The 25,046-nt window shown below is 40.4% G+C and overlaps 1 protein-coding gene across 1 annotated transcript in view; it reads left to right on the top strand.

Moving 5' to 3' along the window:
- Positions 1 to 851: 851 nt before the first annotated feature.
- The window catches only part of asic2 (acid-sensing (proton-gated) ion channel 2), a 287,152-nt gene continuing 262,957 nt past the window's right edge, over positions 852 to 25,046 (top strand). The window contains exon 1 of the mRNA XM_034055630.3: positions 852 to 2,713. Coding sequence (XP_033911521.2) covers positions 2,102 to 2,713 — 612 coding nt within the window. The 5' untranslated portion in view covers positions 852 to 2,101. The remainder of the gene's footprint in view (positions 2,714 to 25,046) is intronic.

Here is a 25,046-nt window from a genome sequence, read left to right as displayed (position 1 = left end):
CCACTTATTTGAAAGCCTGTGTATGAAGCATCACAAGACAAAATTCAACGCATAACGTAGAAAGCATGTGTAGATACAATAAACGTGTTTAGTGGACTGTAAAATGGTCTTCATAGTGTTCATTGCCATATTTGTCCTTATAACTTTACAGAATACTCAAAAGGTTATGAAAGACGTTTCAGAGAATATCCTGCTTTGTCTGCAACTGCAAGACATTAAAAATAATAAATAAATAAGATGCTTTAGCAGTGACCTTTGGGGAATCCTTTATTGTCTCTCTTCTTCAGTCTGAATGAAAGAGAAATCAAGCTTGAATAAGGGGACAAGCAGGAATCCCCAAGGCTTTATAGCGAGACAGCTTCTTATGATAACGCTCATTGCATGAATTTCTCTGTAAAAGGATTTCAAAGAAAAAGAAAAAAAAAAAGATCACAGCCAAGCAGGGGTTGAGCCTAATTCATTGAAACACATTTAGTGAACTCACTGTGTTGCCCTTCTTATTGGATCATTTTTAAAATCCTCAAAAGTGTTTCAGTATTGTTTAAGACGTGACACTTTTTAAAATGTTTTTACAGTATAGCTCACTGAATAATTTGCATATAAAAATTCAGCAACTGAAGCTTTGTAAAAATACGTACTGCATTATCTCAAATCTCCCTTTCAACTTCTTGGAATACACAGGCTTTTTTCTCTTTCCATAGCTACCCCTTCACTACAGCTGCACAATAATTTATGGCTGGAAATTAAAATGCAGAAAGCACAGCTATCCAGTAGAGTCAAACTCTCGGACTGTGTGTATCTTACTCTCTCTCCCTTCCTCTCTCTCTTTGTGTGAGCACAACAAAGCACAGAGCAGCAGCTGAGCCGTGGGTTTTAAAGACACATATGGGAGACGCTAGCTCCAGGGAGGTAAACTCCTTGTCATTTTGCTGAGTGGGGCACACTCACAACAGCAAGGACTAGATCTTGAAGGACCTGGTAATTGGAAACACATTTTTGGCAGGAGAGGGTCGAGGAAAGACCTTGCTTCAGAGGGAAGAAGCAAGTACAGCAAGTTTCCCCAGCTTGTACAGCCCACCATACAACTCCTCTGCAACAACTCCAGAAAAAAAATAAATCAGCGCAGAAAAGGAAAAGAAAGCAGTTGTCTGCATGGCCAGACCATGTCCCATGGATCAGAATGGCATGAATTAATCATACAGCAGCTACGCACTACAGCCTATTGGCAAGAGCACTTTGCCTGTCCTTTTGCACAATTGGCTGACACTGCCCTCCCCACACAATTGGACAACACTTGGGTTTCTCAGGGGCTCTAGGAGCAGAGCGAGAAAGAGAGGAAGGGAGGGAGAGGGGGCATACCAAGGATCAGCATCACCATAATCCTGGGGTATCACCACAGTGGGCATGGAAACGACAAGTCAAGCTTGCTCCGGAGCAGAAACCACTACTGTCCTGCCATAAATGAAACAGAGAGACAGCAGAACGCTGCAGAAGTAAGCATCCTGAACTGCAGGCAGTGAGGCTTGAGGATGACATGAACAGGAAAGGAAAAGGGAAAGCCACAGATAGGCAGCTACCGCTAGCTCTCAGCATTTTTTGCTTTCTTTCTTTTCTTAATAAAACCATTGAATTATCTACAGGGTATGGAATTTTCTTATCCTTCTCACTGAATTGCTGCATCCCGGCTTCTATCGCCAACCTTGCCTTTGTGATATTGGAATCAGCAGCAACAGCAGAGGGAGAGTCTGTGAGTATTTAAGCATGTATAATTAGAAAGGTTTTGCTTGTTTGCTTGCTCAGTTACGATACGCAGCAGACTATGTTTAAGTGAGGATCCTTAGTGTGATTAAGTAGAAATAAAAACAATAACTAACCAACATGCTTCAAAACAATTATTTTTTCTAAAGATGATTATCACACTGCTGCAGCCTCTGGACTTACTGAGGCAAAGTTTCTTTCCTTCCTCTGGGAAATGCTGAAGGATTAGGTTACAGTGTGTGTCTGTGTGATCAGTTATTCGATACTGTTCAGGACTGAATGTAGGGAACCAATCTTTTTGGGAGATGTTGTTTATGATGCTTTAGTGACACTGTGTGTAGTCATGGCATTGGAGGGTTTGCAGGATAAAAGACCCCCCAGTGCCCAACAATCCAAGAAGGAGAGGAGAAAAATTCCAGGTGTCAAACAGTTAACACATTCCTTTTTTACCCGGACCAAAGTTCACGGCATAAAATATATCTACTCACGGAATTATTCTTTCCAGCACAGGGCAATCTGGTTTTTGGCTTTTTGCACCTCACTGGGATTTTTAGTCTCGTGGTCCTCAAACCGCTTCTTGTACTTACTCTCTTTCCCAACCCACACCAAGTTCCACATGGAGTGGGCCAAGGAATTAGCCTTCCCGGCCATCACCATTTGTAACAATAATCCTATTCGCTTCTACAAGTTGAGCAAGAGCGACCTGTACTTTGCCGGACATTGGCTTGGACTCCTGCTGGCTAACAGGACGGCCAGGCCCATCGTGCTTGAGCTTCTACAGGATGACCGGCAGAAGTGGTTTCAGAAACTCTCTGACTTCCGTCTTTTTCTCCCTCCGCGGAATTTTGAGAGCACCACTTTAGAATTTGTGGACCGCTTGGGGCACCAGCTGGAGGACATGCTGCTGTCCTGCAAATACAGAGGGGAGATGTGTGGCCCACAGAACTTCTCTTCAGTGAGTTATTGCCAATGCTTAATAATTCTGTTGGTGATTTTACAGTACTGAAATTCTTTGCTATATAACATAAGTGCGATGTTAAGATGCTGCATTTTATTGTTAAAGACCATTTGTGCAACATCATTTTGAGACCTTTTTTACATTTCAAAAGAGGACCAGGACAGGCGGTCATTCTGACTGGAGAAATATTGATTATATTCTAATCATGTCATTATTTTAATATTTTTAACTCAAACATCCCCTCAATACAAACCTGATAAGAAGCAGATCACGGACACCTTTCACTATTCTGAGAAACTACACAGACTAGCTTATCTGTCACATATTATTATGTAAACACAAGGAAAGTGTTTTTTCGTTAATCAGAATATATAGTTGGTGTAATCTTTTCATAAACCTCAGAATGCAGGTTCATAGCAAATGGCAGTATGCTTCTTGTAAGACTAAGGAGATTCATGAATTATAACTTCACAACCTTTAAACAACGACAGGGTATGCAATGCTTTGAATAATTACATGCCTCAGGTGAGGTGTGAGACAAGGTAAAAGGAAATGTGTTTTATTTAGCTGACAAAAGGAAAATCATACTTGGACTACCTTGCTGTAGTGCGCCTTGGGTGATTTTCTATGTGAAAAAGCAAGAATAAGTGATGTTTAAAATAGTGTCTAGTTGACTTATAGTTTCTTGCAGCTTTACTGATCTTCAGAATGTAAATGTAAAGCATTTCACGTTTAGAGTCCTTCTAAAAGTTTGCCATAGTGAAAGCATGGTAAAGTATTGGTAAGCATTATACAGCCTTGAGAGGTATGGTAAAGCATATTAATAAACAAGGCAAACCATGGTAAACTAGGGTAAATGCATATTATAACCATGGGAAAACTGCAAAATTACTGTGCAAATGTATCATGGTAAACTTTTATGAAGGCCACAGATGTCACAGCATTTACAGTCTCTAGATAAGCAATATGCTATAGAATGGAATGATACAATGGAACCTATACCAAGCCCACAGTGCTTTTCCCATATGTAATGCTTACAAGCAAGGGAGGTATTGCAACCAGACCTGGGATAAATATAGTTGTAAATATGGTTTGTGAAAAGTAACTATTATTTGAAAATAATTAAATACAGATTGCAGAAATCAACTATTATTTGAGAAAATATTTAAAAATGGTTTCTGGAAAGCAATTATTTTTTGAAAATATTGAAATATGAGTAAAGTGTTTGAAATACAAATGAAATACTTTAAACTCTTCATAAATATGTAACTGTAACATACAGCAGCCTAATTATTATCCTGCATTCTAAGCAGGTTAAGGCCTGTCCTTGTTAACCATTCAATTATCTTTTGGAAACTGCTGTATTTCAATTATTTGGAATATAATTGAATATTGTATTTCAGTGGGTGAATATTTGAAAAAAATGCAATGTATTTAACCACTGGCTTAATGGCCTGTTTTGAAGTTATTGCATTGAACATTTTCCTTGTTAGAAATCCTCCTCAACCACCAAGTGGTAATCACAAGACTTGGTACATAATTATACATTTAGGGTAATAATTAGGTTTTAGTTTTTGATTATTCATTAACTATTTGGGAATAGTTGAAGATTTTTTTTTTTCAAATAACTTACATATATTTAAATATTTTCAAATAGTATTTGCTTTCTGCAAAAATAATATTTGACTTTGTGCAATTAATATTTGAATATTTAAAAACAACATTGATTTATTCGAGCATATATATATTTAAATATTTAAACTATTTGAAATAGTTGTTGTTTACAAATAAAATATCATATACAACTATATTTGACCCAGGACTGCTGGCAACACAGATAATTCCCAGCAACCACAGATCCATGTGGAGCAAGGGAGGTGTTAAAGATGACTTCTTGAGATACACAGGCATAAACAGAGCGGCTAGTTCAGGGCTCACTGGATGTTAACTCAGGGATGGGGCATGTTTGCTGATGCTGTGGCACGCACAGGGATTATCCTCTTAGGCTCTGAAGTTTGAATCATGTCAAAACACAAGGAAAATACAAAGCACTGTTGGATTTTTGATTGATTGCAGTCTTTAGAGAATAGACTGCAGACATTGGATGGTGCTTCCACCCATTCTCTTGTCATGTGCTATATACAATATGCTGGGTAGTACATGTCTACTAAATATACTAAAGCACACATCTAATGGAAGTTCAGCAACACATGATGGTACTGTACTTTGAGTCACGTAAAAAGCCATTAATAACAACAATAATTTCCTGTCTGTGTTCAATGGAAAGTAAAATCAAGAAACTGAGAATACAATACAAACTTCAATTACCTAGTGATTATTATTTGTTTATTTAGCAGACGCCTTTATCCAAGGTGACTTACAGAGACTAGGGTGTGTGAACTATGCATCAGTTGCAGAGTCACTTACAATTATATCTCACCCGAAAGACGGAGCACAAGGAGATTAAGTGACTTGCTCAGGGTCACACAATGAGTCAGTGGCTGAGGTGGGATTTGAACCGGGGACCTTCTGGTTACAAGCCACTTTCTTTAACCACTAGACCACTCAGCCTCCTAGTGGGAGAGGAGGTAAATTGCTACCAAGACTAAAGACACATCTCTAAAATGAAGACAAACATCAAACATCAACACATTGCTATATTTATCATAAGGGATTCTGTTTTATAAAAGCTTTACATTAACATTACAGTGCTGCATATTTAAGATATCTGTTCACAGCAAAGGCTGATACATTTCTTCGGTTTGGTTTTAGCTAGTATAGGTAGGGGGTAGATTCATCCCATTTCAGACATGGGCAATTGTGGCAAAGTGTTAAGTGGGCTTAAAGTGTGTACTGGAGTCCCTATTGAATGAGCTGAGGCTGCCATTTCAATGATGTTATCTTCAGAGATGGCAGCTAGACAAGTGTTGTGACTGGCTTTTAAAAGTTCAGTTTTGTTGCATGTTGAGAGAGACATTCCGTTTCATTTCCGTCTTCGACGTGTTCTCTTTTTGTCTTGATTCACCAGCACATGTGCAATGTATTCAGTTGCACAGTAAATTATGTACAATAGAAGGCACTGTGGTTCTCCATACTAAGAGGTTCAAAGCCTTTGTAAGATTTGTTTTGATTACTATATGAATATCACAGCTCACAAACACCAATTTTCTGGTGGAGGAACATGTATAACTTTGCACTAAACTCTTGCAATGTTAGCATCATCAAAGGAAATATACTTACAAAGTACAGCTAAGGGCACTTAACATACCAGTGGCAACAACTGCTAATGATAATGCCTAGTCTATGCCTGTTGCTATTGAAACCAGGACTTAAAAGTAAAAGTAAAAAAAAAAAAAAGAAAAACATGAACACAATATTTCTGCTAAGCTTGGGAAGCTTAAGGATACAAGTGTTATTGTCAAGACTCATTTAATCAATGTTATCTATAAAGCAGTATTTTTATAGAAGCACCCATTTAAAAAAAATATATTTATTTATTAATTGACTTATTCAAACTCAGTTTAAAGGGATCCCAAATGTATTCTCTCCATGTACCGGTGGCAAACCAGAGTGTAACCATTAACTTGTCCCCTAGTTACACTCAGCCCCTAGTTGCTGTACCACATTTGTTCTGTGTGATATTTCTGTCACCTAGCATTGCAAGGGGACAAGTTAATGGTTAAACTCAGGTGTACCAGCAGTGTACCAGCATTACCACGCCTGGGGTGCCCCCCACCACTGACAGCATTGCCACTACCAGCGTTGCCATTACTGGAGTTACATTTTCGCTGCCAGAATGTCCACTGCCAGCATTGCCATTACCAGCGAGGCCACAGATGGAGTGCCCTCCACCGCTGCCAGTGTTGGCACTACCAGTGTTGGCACTACCAGCATTTTCGCTGCTGGAGTGTTCCACACCACTGCCTGCATTAATGCTGCTAGCGTTGCCTCTGCCGGGGTGCTCAGCATCTCCAAGGCCTGAGCAACGAATGCTGCGGCCAGAACCGGGAGGAAGAGAGCTGCAGGCTATACAGAGGGGGGAAGGAGGTGAAGAAACCACCTCCACCACAACCCTGATCACCAACCCGCCCACAAGAATCCATGGGGGGAGATGGACATGAGAGCAGGGGCTTGGTGATTTAGGGGGGTAGGTGACCGATAGTGGCCATGCGTGCTGCGCACAAGGGGGAGATATGTGACAGGGTGGAAGCCCTGCCAGTGTGTGTCTGTGTGGGGAATATTGGGTTGTCGGAGGAGGGTTACATTTCTCCCTGTCAAAACATGTGGGAATGTATAAAATAGGTGTTCATGGGTATTAGTTGAGTATTAGAGAATTAATGTTGGTGACAGAGGTGGAGGTCCGTGTTGCGTGTTTCGTGTTCTGTGCTGTGCTGTCCCGTCGCTGTTTACTTTCGTGAGTTTTTGTAAACCTTTTTGTTCTAGCACGTGGGCCGTTTATTTTGTTAAGTGTGTTTTGTGAAGTGTTTGGTCTGTGTTATTTTTGTTTTTATTTATTAAAACTGTGCATTTAACTTACAGCTTTCTGTGTCTGAGTCTCTCTCCCTGAAAATGACATCGGGGCTGTGACGCTACCGCGCCACAGCCTGTTTTTAATTGAATTGTTTAATTGTTCTTTTATCTGTATGTGCGTGTGTGTGAAGTGCTTTGGGATCCAGAAATGTGAATTGCAGTTGCTGTTGTTGTAGTTGACCAGCTAAAATATACACCCATACAAAACACTAAACCCAAAGGGTGCCCACATTATCAAAATGCTATACAGGTTTTTAAAGTTAGAGTTCAGGTCTGGTTTCCAAAAGAGATGACATACGCAGTGGGCCATGCTTTCACCGAGTTTACTCCAATCTTTAATGAACTCCTCTATTTTTTGAAAGGAGAAAAACACCAATTGACTTAACAAAACTAGCACCTGTATCACACACCTAGATAATGTTATTGGAGGTCTCTTAAGCACTCTCAAGTTGTTTGTTTATCACTTTTGTACAATTGAATTGTCATTTTTCAAAATAAACAGGAATTAAAGACTGGAGTAAACTCTAAGAAAACATGGCCCACAGTGTCTGTCGTAGACATTTTTCCTTTGCATATCATCATCCACCACTACCCTTCTGAATCTCCCTGTATCGATAGTTGATTACAAAGTCATATAAATGTAGTGTTGTGTATGTGTGTCTTAAGTGAGAATGCTGAATTTACACAGTTCATCTCTGAAGTAAAAAAAAAAAAAAAAAAAACATTGAAGATATTTGCTTTTGACATTGTTACTTGTGTTGCTGTCGTTTCTATGGCAGGCCAGAGCAGTTTCTGAGGGGTACTGATGCTGAGATACTGGGTAAAGCCCTGCAGATGAATGTACAGTATACACAAGGGCACCTTCAAAGGGCAGAGCCTCTAACAGACAAGAGTACTGAGAATGCAAGCCTTCTGTTATACTGCACTTCCACAATCTTGTATCATTGTATAAATAGTATTGACATGTTGAGTTACATTACTCTTCTGCATATTAACTAAATATGCACTTCCCCTTTTCACATCTGCTTATTGCCTGCCTGTTTAAAATAAGTCTCTGTTTATGAAAAAAATATTGATTATGCATATGCGGTTATGCACTAAGGACTGTCTCACTGAGCTCCTCAATATGACTCTTGATTTAGAGGCATCCCGTTCAAGGCTCTTAATGGGTTTGAAAAGTATCGCATAAGTAGTCAAAATCCAAATGAGACAAACACACTGAAGTTGTGTCTTTGTGCAGTACATTTATGATCTCTTTTTTTTATCCCCCATTTTAAAATATTTATTTCTTACTGTTCAGTTGGCTATTTAGTTTTAGTAAGCTACACCTGTTTTATGTTACAGCTGTTCTCTCATGACTAAGAGTCTGGTCATCAATATTGCTCTTTTAGCCTGGAAGGTTGGACAGCTCCCAGATAGATGTTAAAAATCTACTCATGTTTTAACTCTCTGTTTAAAGCACCATGAACATAGTTCATATATTATATTTATCCATTCTGAGATTTACAGCATACCAATTAATTTAATGTTCAGTCTGATGGTCATTTTTCTTGCAAGACCCATTGGTTAAGGTTGAATCAGCTTATAACACCAGATAACTGAATTTATTATAGAAAAACTGCTCACATGAAATAGATTCAAATTAGCAAAATCAATTATATAGCATATTCCTACAGATATACATGGGCTAATTTGTCCTGGATCGCACCTGCTTTTTTTTTTTTTTTTTTTGCAATTAAAATAACTATGTATATAACGTGTATAATTAAAAAAAAAACACTCTTTTTCCATGAATTGAATGATGAAACTGTTCTGTAAGGATACATTTTAAGATGTGACGTCTACGAGTAACAACATTGCTGGTTTATTTAAACCGGCAAAAACACAGCAAAAAGCTAGCGCTCTTAATAACAACCGGGTCGTCGCTCCTGTTCATCAGATTAGTCGGCCCGCCACTGGGTATTGATCAAACTTGAAGGTTACCGTATAACGGGAAATTCTGGCTGGTATTAAATTTGGCGGATTTGCAATCTTGGTAGATTTTGATGGTTTTTGAATTGGCGTTTTTCACTTAGCATGTTCACAAAGAAAAATGCCAGTTTTGTGTTTCTACTTTTAATTTCAAAAACATTCAAATACATGTTTACTAAATGAAATCTGTCTTCTAAAACAGTATCCCATTTACAGTAACTCGTTATAGCATCTACAATGTCACGCAGCAACTTGGAAAAGAACAAAGAAGTCGTTCTAAAAATGAGTTACAGCATTATCGTTATATAGTCCTTAATTTTAAGATACCGGTAATTGGAAAGGATTAGTAGCTGCAGTACACTTTAACGCTAGGCATTTGCTAACTCTCAGTTTTTAAACGTAGCTCTGGTTCACTAACATAACACAGTGGAACAATCACAATATCATTTAGAAATGTCATTTTAGGGATGTTGTGATACCTTCATAGTAGTATCTACAACGTATCGACAATAACAATCCAAAGCAAATTTGCTTTTGTACAGACTTTCTAACAAGTCTAGAATAAACTATTTTGTCTGTTACTGTACTTAACTGCTTAATATAAAAAAGAGCAGTCGTACAGGGATCACAGTTCCTGATCGCATCATAAATTCCAGATTTTCTAAATCCATTGATGTAAATGTCTGCTCTGAATCCTTTCAAGCAAACTGACTTCATCACACTGCCATTCATATTCTCATATTCACATCCGACACATTCTTTCCCTTGCTCAGCGCTTCTTTAACCTGTGCTGCATACCAGTATGCCGCATTCTGATTGGTGGAAGAATTATTGGCGATCCAAATAAAGCCAAAATAAATTCCCAGCCAAAATTTCCCGTTATACGTTATGTTAAAACACAGCTAGCAAAGGTCAGTATGCAGATACCAACAATAAGCCACGGAACCCCGATCCACAAGCAGATGAGAACATGAGGCATATATATGGGAGCTACTTCAAATCAAGATCGGGACATTAGGTCCAGAAACAAGAATGCTATCCCTCATCCTTTATTAAGTGTCAGAGCTCATGTAATCTATACTTTTAAGGGAAAGTGATTTTTTTCTTCTTCTTCTTCAGTCAGTTTTTTAAAAGTAGTTGAAGTTGACTAGCATGCTAATGGATACAATTAACAGTTACTGTTTTAATGGCCTTGTAACTGCTTTTTAGCTTCTTCCAGCTTCTGTTATGGTGCAGTTACATTCATCATACATAACTATTAAACACCCAATAGTGCTGAATTTAGAAATACTTAAAGAAAATTAAATGTCTTCAGTGTTGAAATGAGTTTTGATTCACATACTTGCATCACAAGTTTTTGCTCAAAGAGCCAACTTCCCAACATTTCGGTATGTTTAACATACCTTTGTCAAGGGAAAGTGTGTTTGAAAACAAACGTTGGAGGTATTTATAGGCTTTTGATGCCATGGTAATCACACATTTATTTATCTTTAAATCTAATGTCTTTGTGGTGTCATTCACTATATAGCTAATGATGTAATGATCTACTGTTCCTTTCTATTTAAACCGTTATTTAAATATATATATATAAATAAAAGCACTGCATTTAAACTGGATATTAAAAATTAGTTAACATTTACTAATGCACTAACCAGTACATAATACACCTTTCTAGTAAGGTAGACAAATAAATAAGATACATAAGTTATTTGCACGCATATTGGAGTAACCCCTGGAGTAAAGCTCAATTGGAAAATGTCATGGCTAATTAACATAAAGCACAAGTTAAGCACACACCAACCAGTTAAGTTTCACTTTTATCAGTCATTCTGCAAATCTACAGGTAACTTACCTGAGCAAACTCAGAATACAAGTTAGGTTATTTTGACAACAAAACTGCTTTAAGTTTATCAAAATTGGCGGTTGATAGCAATGTTTACCTGTGGGAAGGCTGAGCAGGGCAGCTTTCTAGTCAATACATTTGCCATTGGAATTTATAAAGTTTCTATCACCACAATTACAGTATTCCTATTCCAGTGCCTTTCTCCTTAAGGCTGCTACACACCAGACATGATGCGACAAGCGAAACTGTGCAGTAACGTGACAAAATGAATATAACCTATACTTTTGATAAGTATTTTTCACACCACAGGCGATGACAGGTGACGCGGGGGCGACACTGGAGCAATCATATTTTTGCGATTTGTCGGGCGACAACTAGGGAATTGACCAATCAGAGAACAGCTTCAATGCACGTGGTCCAGCAGGGTGAAGCTGTATCCAAAATGATGGAGGAAATAATAATACTTGCCGTGGAAAAATACCCAGAGCTTTATGACAAATATCATCGCAATTATAAAGATACAGATTTGAAAGGTAATATACGTGAGTCCATTTCAAAGGCACTGCATAAGCCTGGGACGTATGATTTATTGCCATATATGTTGAAATACCATCAAATAAGGCACACATAAATATCTACCAATGATCAAAAGTTTTGTCAATAGCAATTTTTTATACTTAAATTGATCTGGCAGTTTTCCGATCTTTCACATAGCCTCTGTGTCGCTTCTAGTGTGTACGGTCATGTCGATGCGAAAGTATCTTGTCACCCAATACATACAAACTCTAACTTCACTGCAAAACAGAATGTTACTATCTGTTGATAATTAGGAGAAAAAAGCATTTGAAAATAATAAACAACATTCTTCTTGTTTTCTTGTTTTCCTTGAGACAAAACATATAGTAAAAGAAGGAAGATCTTAATGAAACTCGGCCTACTTGTAGTGATGAACTAATGCAGTGTATGAGATTTGCTTCAACACTGTACACTTTGTAATTTCATGTTTTATAATCATCATTGCTACTAGGGGAGTTATCAAGCCAAGGTATAATAAAACAGTAATTCAAATAGAATAAAAAAAAAATACTTTAAAGGATATCGCTTGTAACCTTTTCCCTGTGTTAACTTTTAAAGCTCAGACTTTTCAATGTTAACTCTAAATTGTTCTCTGAAGTTCATTCCAACATCAGTGTTTGCCACAGACCCAATACAGTTATAACCAACAAACTCAACCACCAGACACACAGGCTATACTCAAACAACACAACAAGAAATAATCTGACATGAATAGCTAATCCAATTTAGAAGTAGTTTGTTTTTTGTTGTTTTTTTGAGTTGTATGAAGCAAATAAGGAAAAAGTAGAAACTTGAAAAGAACTCACCAATCATCTCACAGACCCAACTGTCAGAATCCAAATCAGAAAAAAAAAAACTTAAATCGTTTTTAAGAATAGAAATCCCATAATTTGAAAAAATAATACCCAAAAGAATCCCCTTCAGACCTGAACATTTACAGACATGTCATATAGGAGGCTGTGTGGTCCAGTGGTTAAAGAAAAGGGCTTGTAACCAGGCGCTCCCCGGTTCAAATCCTACCTCAGCCACTGACTCACTGTGTGTCTCTGAGCAAGTCACTTAACCTCCTTGTGCTCTGTCTTTCGGATGAGACGTAATTGTAAGTGACTCTGCAGCTGATGCATCGTTCACACACCCTAGTCTCTGTAAGTTGCCTTGGATAAAGGCGTCTGCTAAATAAACAAATAATAATAATAATAACATGGTCCCAAAATTTACAAATTAACTAGGATCTCATTGGAAGTTTAATTAAACAATTCAGAACTGGGTTGGAACAAAGACCAGCACTAGAATGGCCAAGTGTGTAATACAGTAGAATTAGATAAGTTTTCCTTTTTTTTTTTAAGAAATAATACAATTAATACGATAATTTTGTAACTGAAGAATAAAATGTATACATTTGTGTAGTTGCCTGTACTTTATGCCTGGTAGCAGCACATGTGAGTTGAGAGAAACTGAGACAAGAGGGAGAGCTCCCCTCCCCCACCTACCTGCCTAAATAATCAGCACAGGTGAATGACAACCAGCTCAGAGTGAAATGCCCCTTTACACTCTCAGGTGGATAGTGTGCACACTATTTTAGATTACAAAATATCACGGGGAAACAAAGCACTCTGATTGCTACCCGTCTCATGGCAGTGCAGGAGTGTTTGTAAACTTTCATAATCAGAGAGTACACTGAATTGTGTTATTTTTCCTTTTCCCATTTATAAGTGCACTCACATTGCACGCATGTGCTAATTTCTTAAATACTGCACATCCTGGACTGTGTTATTGTTCATACATTTAGAATTTGATCTTTTACTTTTTTAAATACTGTTGCAGCTGCAGCTGCAGATAATTCCAACTAAAAGCCGGTGTTGCTCTGTTACGCTGACAAACATTTCAGTTTTTTTTTTCAAATATCTTTTACACTCTGTAGTAGTATAGCCAGAGATTGTATATCTAATACAACTGTATCAACATAAAAGCTATCTATTTTAAATAAGTTTGTTCTATGAGGCACTGAAGCTGCTCTTCTACAATGATAATATGACACAAGCAAAATAACCCTTAGGCAGTACTTTCACAAACCATTAGCAGGGGGATACAACTCATTATGAAATAATAACAAAGGGGAAAAGAGAACAGTTTGAATACACTTGTGCTAAACAGGCCCTTAGAAGTCATATGGTGCTCAATTGAAAAACAGGCTGGGTGCTTTGTCTCCTGCAATGATGAAATCAGTATGACGAAAAGATGAGGACCATGACATATATTAACAGTATGTACAGAATATTATAGAAAAGAAATGGCAATGACTGGTTCTCGTAAATTCAAGTGCGACATACAGAAGGACAGGCAAGGAGATACCTCCATATACCCGCACAACCTGATACAGCCAATAATTTGTATAAATAATGTTATATGCAAAGATGGGCAAATGTACAGAGACCGACACCCCCCATATACAATATCCCCAGAATCGAATACTTTCAATAACTTACATTCCAGTATGTACTGTGAAGGATGGTCAGTCTATAGTAAGAGGAGGGAGTACCAGGGACGTGGGGAAACTGGTATTTCACTCTCATATAGAATAAAACAACAAAACTTCAGTTCCCAAAAGCCCGAGCGCAGTAGTAGATCAGGTGACCTGGTAGCAGGGGAAATGGACGATAAAAAGGACCCCCGGAGTGTACAAGTGTGGGTGTAGGAGCGTGTAGCAAGGACGCAACTGGGTTGCTGTAAAACTTGTGAAAGGTAGAAGTGAATAAGGTATTTCAAGCAAGTAATACCGGTTTATTATTTTGTGAGACCTTCGTTTGGTTAAAAGAAACAACGTGTTAAAGAATCGTGGGTGACGTGAAAAGGAATACGAGGAGCAATACAAACAGCTGTGAAGCAGAGGATTACGAGGAGTAATAGAAAAAACGCTGTGAGTACTACAGCCTGGATAGCCACACCCGAGAGGTAAAATAACATTTAAACTACTCTGTTTTCGCTGAAGTGAAAAGAAAGTTTGCACCGCTGAGTGATACCTGTTTACTCGATTTACTGTTGTGAGTATATCGGTACAGCCGAGTGAAGTTATAAGCTGTATTCATGTTCAAATATAAATAAACTTACCAGTTTATTATATTGCTTTCGTCCTGTGTGCTCTCTCCGACTGTCAATTTGGCTTCCACACCAAACAAATAGATCACATATGGTGTCAGAGTGGGATTCTTAAACTGAAGCAACACAATGCTACAGTACCCCAAAATACCAGTTCGGAGAGACATAACCCAAACAGGAAAATATGGCGGATACCGACGCACTTGTCCGTGCACTCGTGAATGCGACGGCAGCACAACAAGATAGCACTCGGAAGATGCAAGAGTTGCAACAGGCAGCTATCCTAGTGCAACAGGAGACCAACCGTCAGTACGAAACTTTGCTCCAAGAAGCCAGAGAGGAGCAACTGGCTATTATGAGGAGCCTGGAGCGCGGAAACGTAAAAACCCCTACCCACAGCAATATCCGGTCCACCCAGGTCCTGAATAAAATGACGGGGGCGGATGACATCGAAGCTTTTCTGCTCACGTTTGAGAGGACTGCCAGCCGGGAAGAATGGACTAGGGACGAGTGGGCAGGGATACTCGCTCCCTTCTTGACAGGAGACGCGCAAAAGGCCTACCATGACCTGCCACTGTGCGAAGCAAAGGATTATGACAAGTTGAAGGCCGAGATCCTGGCCAGAGCCGGGGTGACTACAGCAGTGCGAGCTCAAAAATATCATGCATGGACCTTCAACCCATCGCTAGCCCCTCGCTCCCAGATGTTCAACCTCATCCATCTTGCCCAACGCTGGCTGGGGCCAGACGTGAACAATGGATATCGTGTCGTCGAACTAATTGTGATGGATCGCTACATGAGGGCCACGCCGGGGCCTTTGAGGAAATGGATCGGCCAGAATGATCCCTCCAATATAGACGACTTTGTGTCGTTAGTTGAGCGTCAACTTGCCGCAGAGGACTTGGCTCGAGCTCCTCCGAGCAACCCTGGTCGTTGGAGACCCAAGACCTCACCAGAATTGAATAAGGGACCAATTCCAAAAAGAGGGGTCGAAGAGCGGGCTGGACCCGTGAAGGGACAATTTATAAACCGGGAACCGAGTAGATTTAGATACCGGATGGGCCCGGTAGACCACTCTCAGTACAAATGCTACAACTGTTTAAAGATGGGACACATTGCAAAAAAATGCCCTGAACGTTCGGAACCCATGCAATGTGACATCGGGATGAGTTCCTTTTGTGGTAGCATAGTGGTCGCTGAGGTTGCAGAGGGCAGACTTCCCTATCTGGCTGGGGTACAGGTGAATGGGATACAGACCGAAGCTCTCATTGATTCTGGAAGCACCATTACATTGATAACGCCCAAATATAGTGATGTCGATAAATTGGACTACAATCAACGGACCGGGATTGCCTGCATCCATGGGGACACCAAATACTACCCTACCACGTTTGCAACATTGACCTACCAGGGTGTAGCTCATGAGTTAAGGGTAGTTGTGGTCCCCAGGTTGCCCCACCGGGTAATTCTTGGATGAGATTTTCCAGGTTTTTCAACCTTGGTCCAAATTAGCGGGGAATTGGATAAACCTTTTTTTAAAGAAACGACTCAAATGGGGCCACCTGAGAGCTTGGTCATGGTATTCCCTTTCGCTGATCACGACTTGCCAGATGTAGAACCGAGACAGAAACCCAAGAAGACACGCCGGCAAAGACGCCTGGACAAGGAAGAGGAGGCCCAGTGGAAACAGGTCTTGTAGGGGATTTGGGGAAGCGGGCACAGAAAGGGATAGGTGTCCAGTGTAGTGACTGGGAAATAGGAAATGAGACAGGGGAAAGTTCCACTACTTTAGAGCCTGAAGGTATGAGTGAAACATGGCATAACAGCTTCCTTCCTGTGAGTGAGAATTTTGCCAGGGAACAACAGCAGGATACCTCATTAACCCTTTCCGGTCCATTGTCGGACTGGGTCCGACATTGCAATTATTCCTCATAGGTCCTTTGTCGGACTGGGTCTGACATCATTATAGCAACGCAAAAAACTGGTTTCTAGTCGTTTTGTCTCTGGAAAAAGCCGAGAAAACCATTCAATTGCCGAGTGGGAGCGACAAGAGCCGAGACAAGTCAAGTCAAAAAAAAAAAAAAAAAAAAAAGGCGTATCTCATGATTAGTCATACATGGTATCTGGTATCAGATAACGGGGCGGGTCGTAAGTAAACAAGTTGGCTGACTGAATCAGCGCACAGAAAACACGGACATTTGCAGAGCTTTTTTGAGATGTTATATTAATAAAATAATGACTTGGATCGCATTATTGAGGAGTTTGGTGATAAAACGAGTGATCCGGAGATGATCGATCGGTATGTACGACTATTATTATTATTATTATTATTATTATTATTATTATTATTATTATTATTATTATTATTATTATTATTTATTTCTTACATAGGTGAACGCTATAGCAAACGAAAGGGTGGGGCGGGGCTGGAGATGCCTAGTGAGTGCTTTGTTGATATGCAGGGCCATTTAAACCCGTTTGACTGTGGAAAAAAATACTTTTAAACAGCGCGTCTAAAATTAACTGCGCGTGTGAAAATTAATTAGACCTGACGTGCGATTAATAAATGGACCGCAAAAGGTTAATGCATGTGCGGTCGAGAGTGGTATCAATTGATGATATACCTGTAGAAGGTGTAGTGGTTAATCCCCGGGAACATTTTCTGGTAAAAAATGATCTGTTATACCGAGGGACCCTGATTAATGGGAACCCCATAGAACAATTGCTAGTGCCTCCCCCATTTAGGAACCAAGTTCTGAAATTGGTGCATAATCACTTGTTTGGGGCCCATCTGGCAGCCGACAAAACATTTGACCGCATAGTACAACGGTTTTACTGGATAGGGATACGAAAAACCGTAGAGCACTTTTGTAAGTCCTGCCCCACGTGCCAGCGGACTAGCCCTCGTCCCCACTTAAGAGCCCCGCTAAAACCCATGCCCATTATTGATGTTCCATTTGAACGTATTGCCATGGACTTTGTAGGCCTCTTGTCCAGGTCAGCCCGTGGACATGAGTATGTGTTGGTGATATTAGATTATGCCACACGATATCCAGAGACAATCCCACTGAGTAACATGGCCTCCAAACCCGTGGCTAAAGAGCTAGTGCAAGTCTTTTCGAGGGTAGGGATTCCGAGAGAAATACTTACCGACCAGGGAACTCCTTTTATCAATCGATTGATGCAAGATTTATGCACCACCCTTCGTATTAAACCGATTAGAACATCAGTTTACTACCCACAGACCGATGGTCTCATGGAACGATTTAACAAAACACTTAAGGCCATGCTCAGGAAGGTAATAGGAAAGGATGGAAAAGATTGGGATCTCCTGTTACCTTATTTAATGTTTGCAGTGTGTGAGTGTCACAAAGACGGCCGGAGTGGGTGACGTCAGACCAGAAGCAGGAAGTAACAAACAGAGATTTGGGTTTAAGCTGGGCGCGTGATTGCGCTCAGCATTTAATGAATAAACATACAGAAAATAAACGGCTTGCAACAAAAACACAGGACACGGCACTTGAGCCAAAATAAACAGACAAACAAAACGAACTACACAGACAAACACGGTGAGCTTCTTTTACTACTTATTTTACTGTTACAATTCCCTCCGTCTCCTAACCCGTTCTCCACTCACCGAACACCAACCACCAGTGAGTGAAAACATGCAGCTTTTATGCAGTTGTACCGAGATTCGATTGCTAGTTAATCATTCAATTGGAATCTCGGTACAACTGCACGTGAATTAATTAAAGTGCAATTCCCCGTGCTCACATACTATTACTTTTTACTTGCACGTGATGTGATGTGCCATCCCCGTGCCTAACTACAAATATACAATTTACACACACGTGAAACACAGACCGCTTATATCCCGTGTACCAATGCCTATACACCAACATTTACACACAACACATAACATAACATACACGGGGGGGGGGGCACTTTGCCACAGTGAGGTACCACAGGCGTCCACGGGGTTCTCCCCATTCGAACTTCTATATGGACGTCAGCCCCGAGGAATTCTGGACATCGCCAAGGAAACTTGGGAGTGCCAGCCTTCCCGAGGCAGGAATGTGGTAGATCATATTGTACAAATGCAGGACCGAATTGAGAGAGTTACTCCCATCGTGAGGGAACATTTAGAGAAGGCACAAAATAGACAAGCCTTTCATTATAATAAGACGGCGAGATTGCGTGTGTTTAATCCAGGGGACCGAGTTATGGTTCTAGTGCCGAGCCCAACCAGTAAATTATTTACTCAATGGCAGGGCCCCTATGAGATAATTGAGGCTGTCGGGACAGTGAATTATAAGGTCCACCAACCAGGCCGACGGAAGGAAATGCAAATATACCATGTAAACTCACTGAAACCCTGGGTAGATCGTGACCCTTCCCCAGAAACTAGTGTAACCACCCCCTCATGTACGCTGGCAGAGAAGGCCGACACCAGGAAGATGAAAACTATAAACATAGGCCTGGATCTAAATAGTCAACAGAGAGACGAAGTCGAACAACTAGTGGCCAATAATCAAGATGTTTTCTCTAATCTTCCAGGTCGCACGTCGGGTATCCAGCATGACATTTCGACTCCCCCAGGTGTCCGGGTGAGAGTACGACAATATCGTCTACCCGAGGCGAAGAAGGTAGACGTTATTCATGAAGTAGAACATATGTTAAAACTTGACGTCATTGAGGAATCCTCCAGCCCCTGGAACAGTCCCATTGTTATGGTAGCCAAACCTGAAGGGAGCTGGAGGTTCTGCAATGACTTCCGTCAGCTAAATCTGGTTTCGAAATTTGATTCATATCCCATGCCACGAGTAGACGAGTTAATCGAGCAACTAGGGAAAGCGAAGTACCTGACCACACTAGACCTCACCAAAGGATATTGGCAGATTCCTCTAACGCCAAGCTCGAAAGAGAAAACTGCATTTTCGACTCCCCTAGGCCTTAAGTAAAATTGAGGCGTTGAAATCATGGCTGATTCCTCTCTATAAGAAACAGGTCAGGGCGTTTCTTGGGTTGGCAGGCTACTATCGCCGATTTGTGCCAGAGTTTTCAGCAATAGCAGCCCCTTTGACAGACCTGACAAGGAAGTCAGCGTCAAATAAAGTGAAATGGTCAGAGGCAGCCAACCAGGCATTTTCAAAGATAATTGAGATATTGTGTCGCGGTCCCATATTAAAAGTACCTGATTTTTCAAAACGTTTTATTGTGCAGACAGATGCGTCAGAGGTGGGCGTGGGAGCGGTCCTCTCCCAAATATTTGACGGCGAAAAACATCCAGTAATGTACCGTAGCCGTAAATTACTACCTAGAGAATCCAGATATGCGGTTGTAGAAAAGGAATGTTTAGCTGTAAAATGGGCAGTCAAAACATTAAAATACTATCTGTTGGGCAGAGAGTTCACCTTGGTCACCGATCATTCACCATTAAAATGGATGAAGGAGAATAAGGAAAAAAACGCCAAAGTGACCAGGTGGTTCTTGGCCCTACAACAATATAAATTCACGATAGAACATAGAAGTGGGTCAAAAAATGCAAACGCAGATGGGTTATCGAGGGTACATTGCTGGGGTAAAAAGGTCGCTCGACCTGATAGGTTTGAGCTGAGGGAGAGGATGTGTGAAGGATGGTCAGTCTATAGTAAGAGGAGGGAGTACCAGGGACCTGGGGAAACTGGTATTTCGCTCTCATATAGAAGAAAACAACAAAACTTCAGTTCCCAAAAGCCCGAGCGCAGTAGGAGATCAGGTGACCTGGTAGCAGGGGAAATGGATGATAAAAAGGACCCCCGGAGTGTACAAGTGTGGGTGTAGGAGCGTGTAGCAAGGACGCAAATGGGTTGCTGTAAAACTTGTGAAAGGTAGAAGTGAATAAGGTATTTCAAGCAAGTAATACCGGTTTATTATTTTGTGAGACCTTCGTTTGGTTAAAAGAAACAACATGTTAAAGAATCGTGGGTGACGTGAAAAGGAATACGAGGAGCAATACAAACAGCTGTGAAGCAGAGGATTACGAGGAGTAATAGAAAAAACGCCGTGAGTACTACAGCCTGGATAGCCACACCCGAGAGGTAAAATAACAATTAAACTACTCTGTTTTCGCTGAAGTGAAAAGAAAGTTTGCACCGCTGAGTGAAACCTGCTTACTCGATTTACTGTTGCGAGTATATCGGTACGGCCGAGTGAAGTTATAAGCTGCACTGTCCGCCGTGACATAAATGAAACGCGTTTTAGTTTGTGGTGTAATTTGGGAACAGTGCCACCTGCTGGCCCATGTGAGTTTCACCGAAGTATAGTGAAGAAATATACCAGAGTCTACTGCACTCGGTGGTCTGAACACTAAGTGACTGTTTTTACCTGTTAGAAGGTTAGCTTCTGCAGGGCTAGATAGGGAAAAGGAAAACAGTTCAGTTAGTGCCCAGAGGGCAGGTTTTCTTTTGTTTATTTTCATTTTTTCTTTATTCATGTTCAAATATAAATAAACTTACCAGTTTATTATATTGCTTTCGTTCTGTGTGCTCTCTCCGACTGTCAATTTGGCTTCCACACCAAACAAATAGATCACAGTACATACATAGGAACGTCGCCACTATACCCCTATCACTGGGGGGGGGTTATCCCTTGCAAGCCATAATAAGGGATTCATGATTCATACTAATCAACTTAACTTTTCAAGTGTATTTTTAATTTCTGTTTAATTCAAATTCAGATTTGGCCACTCTGCCATGCTTCTAAAGAATCACTTCCTTGGAGACAAAACTGACTTACAAAAACCAGTGTGTGTAGGTACCAGCATTGCTTACCAGCAATGTTAACGCAATGATATTCCCTTTAGCATGTTTTCATTTGCTTTGCAATATGCCATTCCTTATCACCTTCTGCTTTGTGATAGACTACAGTCGTTGCTTGAGCCGTTCCAGTCAGTCAGATTTGCTTTGTGTTAGGTACTGTGGACTTGATTTGTTAGATTCAGGATGCACACTGGATGCTTGGGGACACAGAGCTACCAGGAGCATAACTACAAGCTGTTAAGACTTAGGCCTACATCAGCGGAACGTTTCACCAGCGTGGAAGGCAGCTGGGCGCTCTAGTGTGCCAGTTTGCTGTCTTACTGCTTTGGATGGTGGGAGTCGAAATTCAATCTCACACAGTTTTGCAAATCTATAGTATGTGCAGATCATATCTGTATTTCACTTGAAATTCCTGGTATGTATTTTATTGTTTATTAGTCATAAAAGTGACATATTCTGACAAAGTACAGAACACTACAAAGTGTATGATTACAGTCTTCATATGTTTATAATTATTACAAAGTACATGAACAGTATAGACTGGGTAACACTTTACATGAAGTGTCTCTAATTACTGTGTATTTACATAGTAGTTACTTAGTAAATACATAATATCTTTATTTTTATATAGCGCCTTTCATAGTGGACCACCATCACAAAGCGCTTTACAGATGTAGGCTATGAACTGTGCATTATATGCAGAGTCACTTGCAATAGGACACTGATTTAACATCTAATTTGGCTGGAGACCTTGTCCGTGGGTGCTCGACAGCTACCTGCGTGAGGGCGGCTAGGAAAACACGAACGATATCAAGCATCCTAGTGCCGCAGATAGGAAGTGGCACTCAGGTCCACCTCCCCCCAAAAGACGAGGCCGCCAAATCATGAATGGTTAAAATAACAATGAATGATTAACACAACCAGCCGCAGTGGCGCACTGCCACCTCCCCCCCAAAAAATATGGAAAAAGATTAATGAAAGTGAAGCAGCTGAGACACGGCCCGTCCCCCAGAGCATGACTGCACTGAGGGAAAGAGCCCAACCTCTCAGCCCGACCACGCACCCTGCAGAACTAAATACAAACCGCTCAGCACTCAGGTAAGGAACCCCCCCCTACTCACATTATTTTAAATTTGTTGATGGTAGGGGGAAACCTCAGGGAATCCATGGCTGAGGGTTGCCCTTCCTCCAGGCTCTAAGACGGTCGCCTCCCGTTTTGGCCTCACTGCCGCGTGACTGAGAGGCCAAAACAAAAGAAGTGACATCAGTGAAAGCCACACAGAGCCTTTATGGTGTTTGGTGATGATGTGTTGGTTAGGGGCGGATTCTCCTTTCCAGAAAAGCAACCAAGTTTTCAAGCAATTGCATGGAGCTCCGATGCAGCAAGGGGGCACCTGTTGTCGTGGCTCAGTTGCTATAAAAAAAAAAAAACTTATATTCACCTCGAGTCTGCAGCAGACTGAATACACCACTGTAACAGGATAGCGTCAGGAATGAGTCAGGAATAGCTGCAGTTTAAACACTGTTGTGCTCTTTTAATAACACACACAAAAAAAAAAAAAAAACAGGAAAAACCAAACAGAGGCACTGTGGCTAAAATAAAAGGTTTAAACAAAAGTATACTAAATACACCCTGCCAAGCTGGGCAGTCGCCTTCACTGACCGATACAGCACAGCACAGCACAGCACAGCACAGCAGTTTAACAAAGCTCCACTCATCTACACACCAACCTCCAAACAAAGGATTTTATGTGGCTGGAGGCTAATTAACCATTAATCATTCTATTAAGGCTCCAGCCACATTCTCACATGTTTTATGGCAGGGATGAGTTTAACCCCTTCTCTGACAACCGTATATTCCCAACAAACACACCCTCTTTACGTGTAGCGTAGGGCTGCGTGTTTGAATGAACCTGGAAACAAATTCAAATAAATGCATTTCCAGACGATGCATCGTCCTCGCCTCTTGAGATGCTCAACTACATCTACAAGGAAAATTTGCTGGACCTGTATCCTAACCTCAGTATTGTCTTGCGTCTGCTTTTGACTGTGCCTGTTACAGTAGCATCAGGGGAGAAGCTTTTCTTGCCTGAACATTAAATTAATCCAATTTGATTTACTTTCTACAATATCGCAGGAACGTTTGAATGGACTAGGGCAGATATCGATCGTGTACCAGATTTGCAGAAAAGTGGATTATTCCGCTATAATTGCAGACTTTGCCGCTGCAAAAGCACGAAAGGTTCATTTCTAACTGTTTCTGTGAGTGTTTTTTGTGATTGCTGTAGTAAAATGCAGTACATCTAATATTGTCATTGTTGCCTTGTTTGAAAGTCTTGGTATCGTAGCATAGTATTACTGGTAAGAATAGGTAATAGGGGCCCCGGAATTGAGCTTTGCATGGGGGGCCACCGCGGGACAAACGCCGCCACTGCAATGTACTTAATGTGCAACTCTTTTGGCATGTTATAACCCCAATCCTAACCTAAACACTATCCCTAACCTAACTCTAAAACCAACTAAACCCCCCTAACCCAAACTCTAAACCAACCTTAACTCTCACCCCTTTCTGATACAATTATGTACTTGCATACAGTATATCATGCAAAAATATTTACATGTTAAGTACATTTTAACTATGCATAATAACATTGTAATCATGTGTAAGTACACATGTATATATTATGCAACTATTTTGTCGATTGCACCAACGTGGATCAACCACTAACCCAGATTAAATCAAGGATTATATTTGAATCATGTTGTACGAAATTTTAAAACCAGGTTTCATATTTAATCCAAGGTTACCAAGATTAAAATATAATCACATTGCACCACTGAAAGTTATGTATCGTGTTTATATATAATGTACAATTACAAATGTAAAAGATTTTTAAAACAATAAAAAATAGTATGCAGCATGTTAAAAGTATATAAATGTACGCAGGGATTCATCTGTGCCAGATCGCTCGGATCCTAAATCTTGTACCTTTTTGACTAACAGGTGGGAATGATACTGTTTGCAATGAACCGTATGAAAAAAACAAATGTATGTTGCAAAAAAGAACTCCATGTACATAAAGGTTTCCTATTCCATGAATTGAATGACAAAAGTTTTCTGTAATGATGTATTTTAGGATGTGACCTCATTGGGTAAGAAAATTACTAGTTTATTTTTTTTCAGAACCCAAATGGCAAAACACCAAAAAATGAGTGTTTGTCACGCCTGTTCATCAGATTAGTCAGCCAACCACTGGTATTGTTCAAACCTGAATTAGGGCTTGGCAAAAGTTTGCAGGCAGCTACCAGCAATAAGGCATGAAACCCACAAGCAGATGAGAACCTGTAAATCAATGCCAGTGGAATATGGTAGAAGAAATTATACCCCTCTTCTTTGATTATAAGAATCAATTCCTTTTTGTTTACAAATTAGCCCCTACATGTACGGGTGTCGATAACTAACAAACTTCAGTGGCCTTAAATTAATGTATCATCTCCAATATATTCATACTTT

This window comes from Acipenser ruthenus, chromosome 33 (genome assembly GCF_902713425.1).
Source record: "Acipenser ruthenus chromosome 33, fAciRut3.2 maternal haplotype, whole genome shotgun sequence".
NCBI classification, from domain to species: Eukaryota; Metazoa; Chordata; class Actinopteri; order Acipenseriformes; family Acipenseridae; genus Acipenser; species Acipenser ruthenus.
This window is presented reverse-complemented; position numbering and strand designations above follow the sequence as displayed.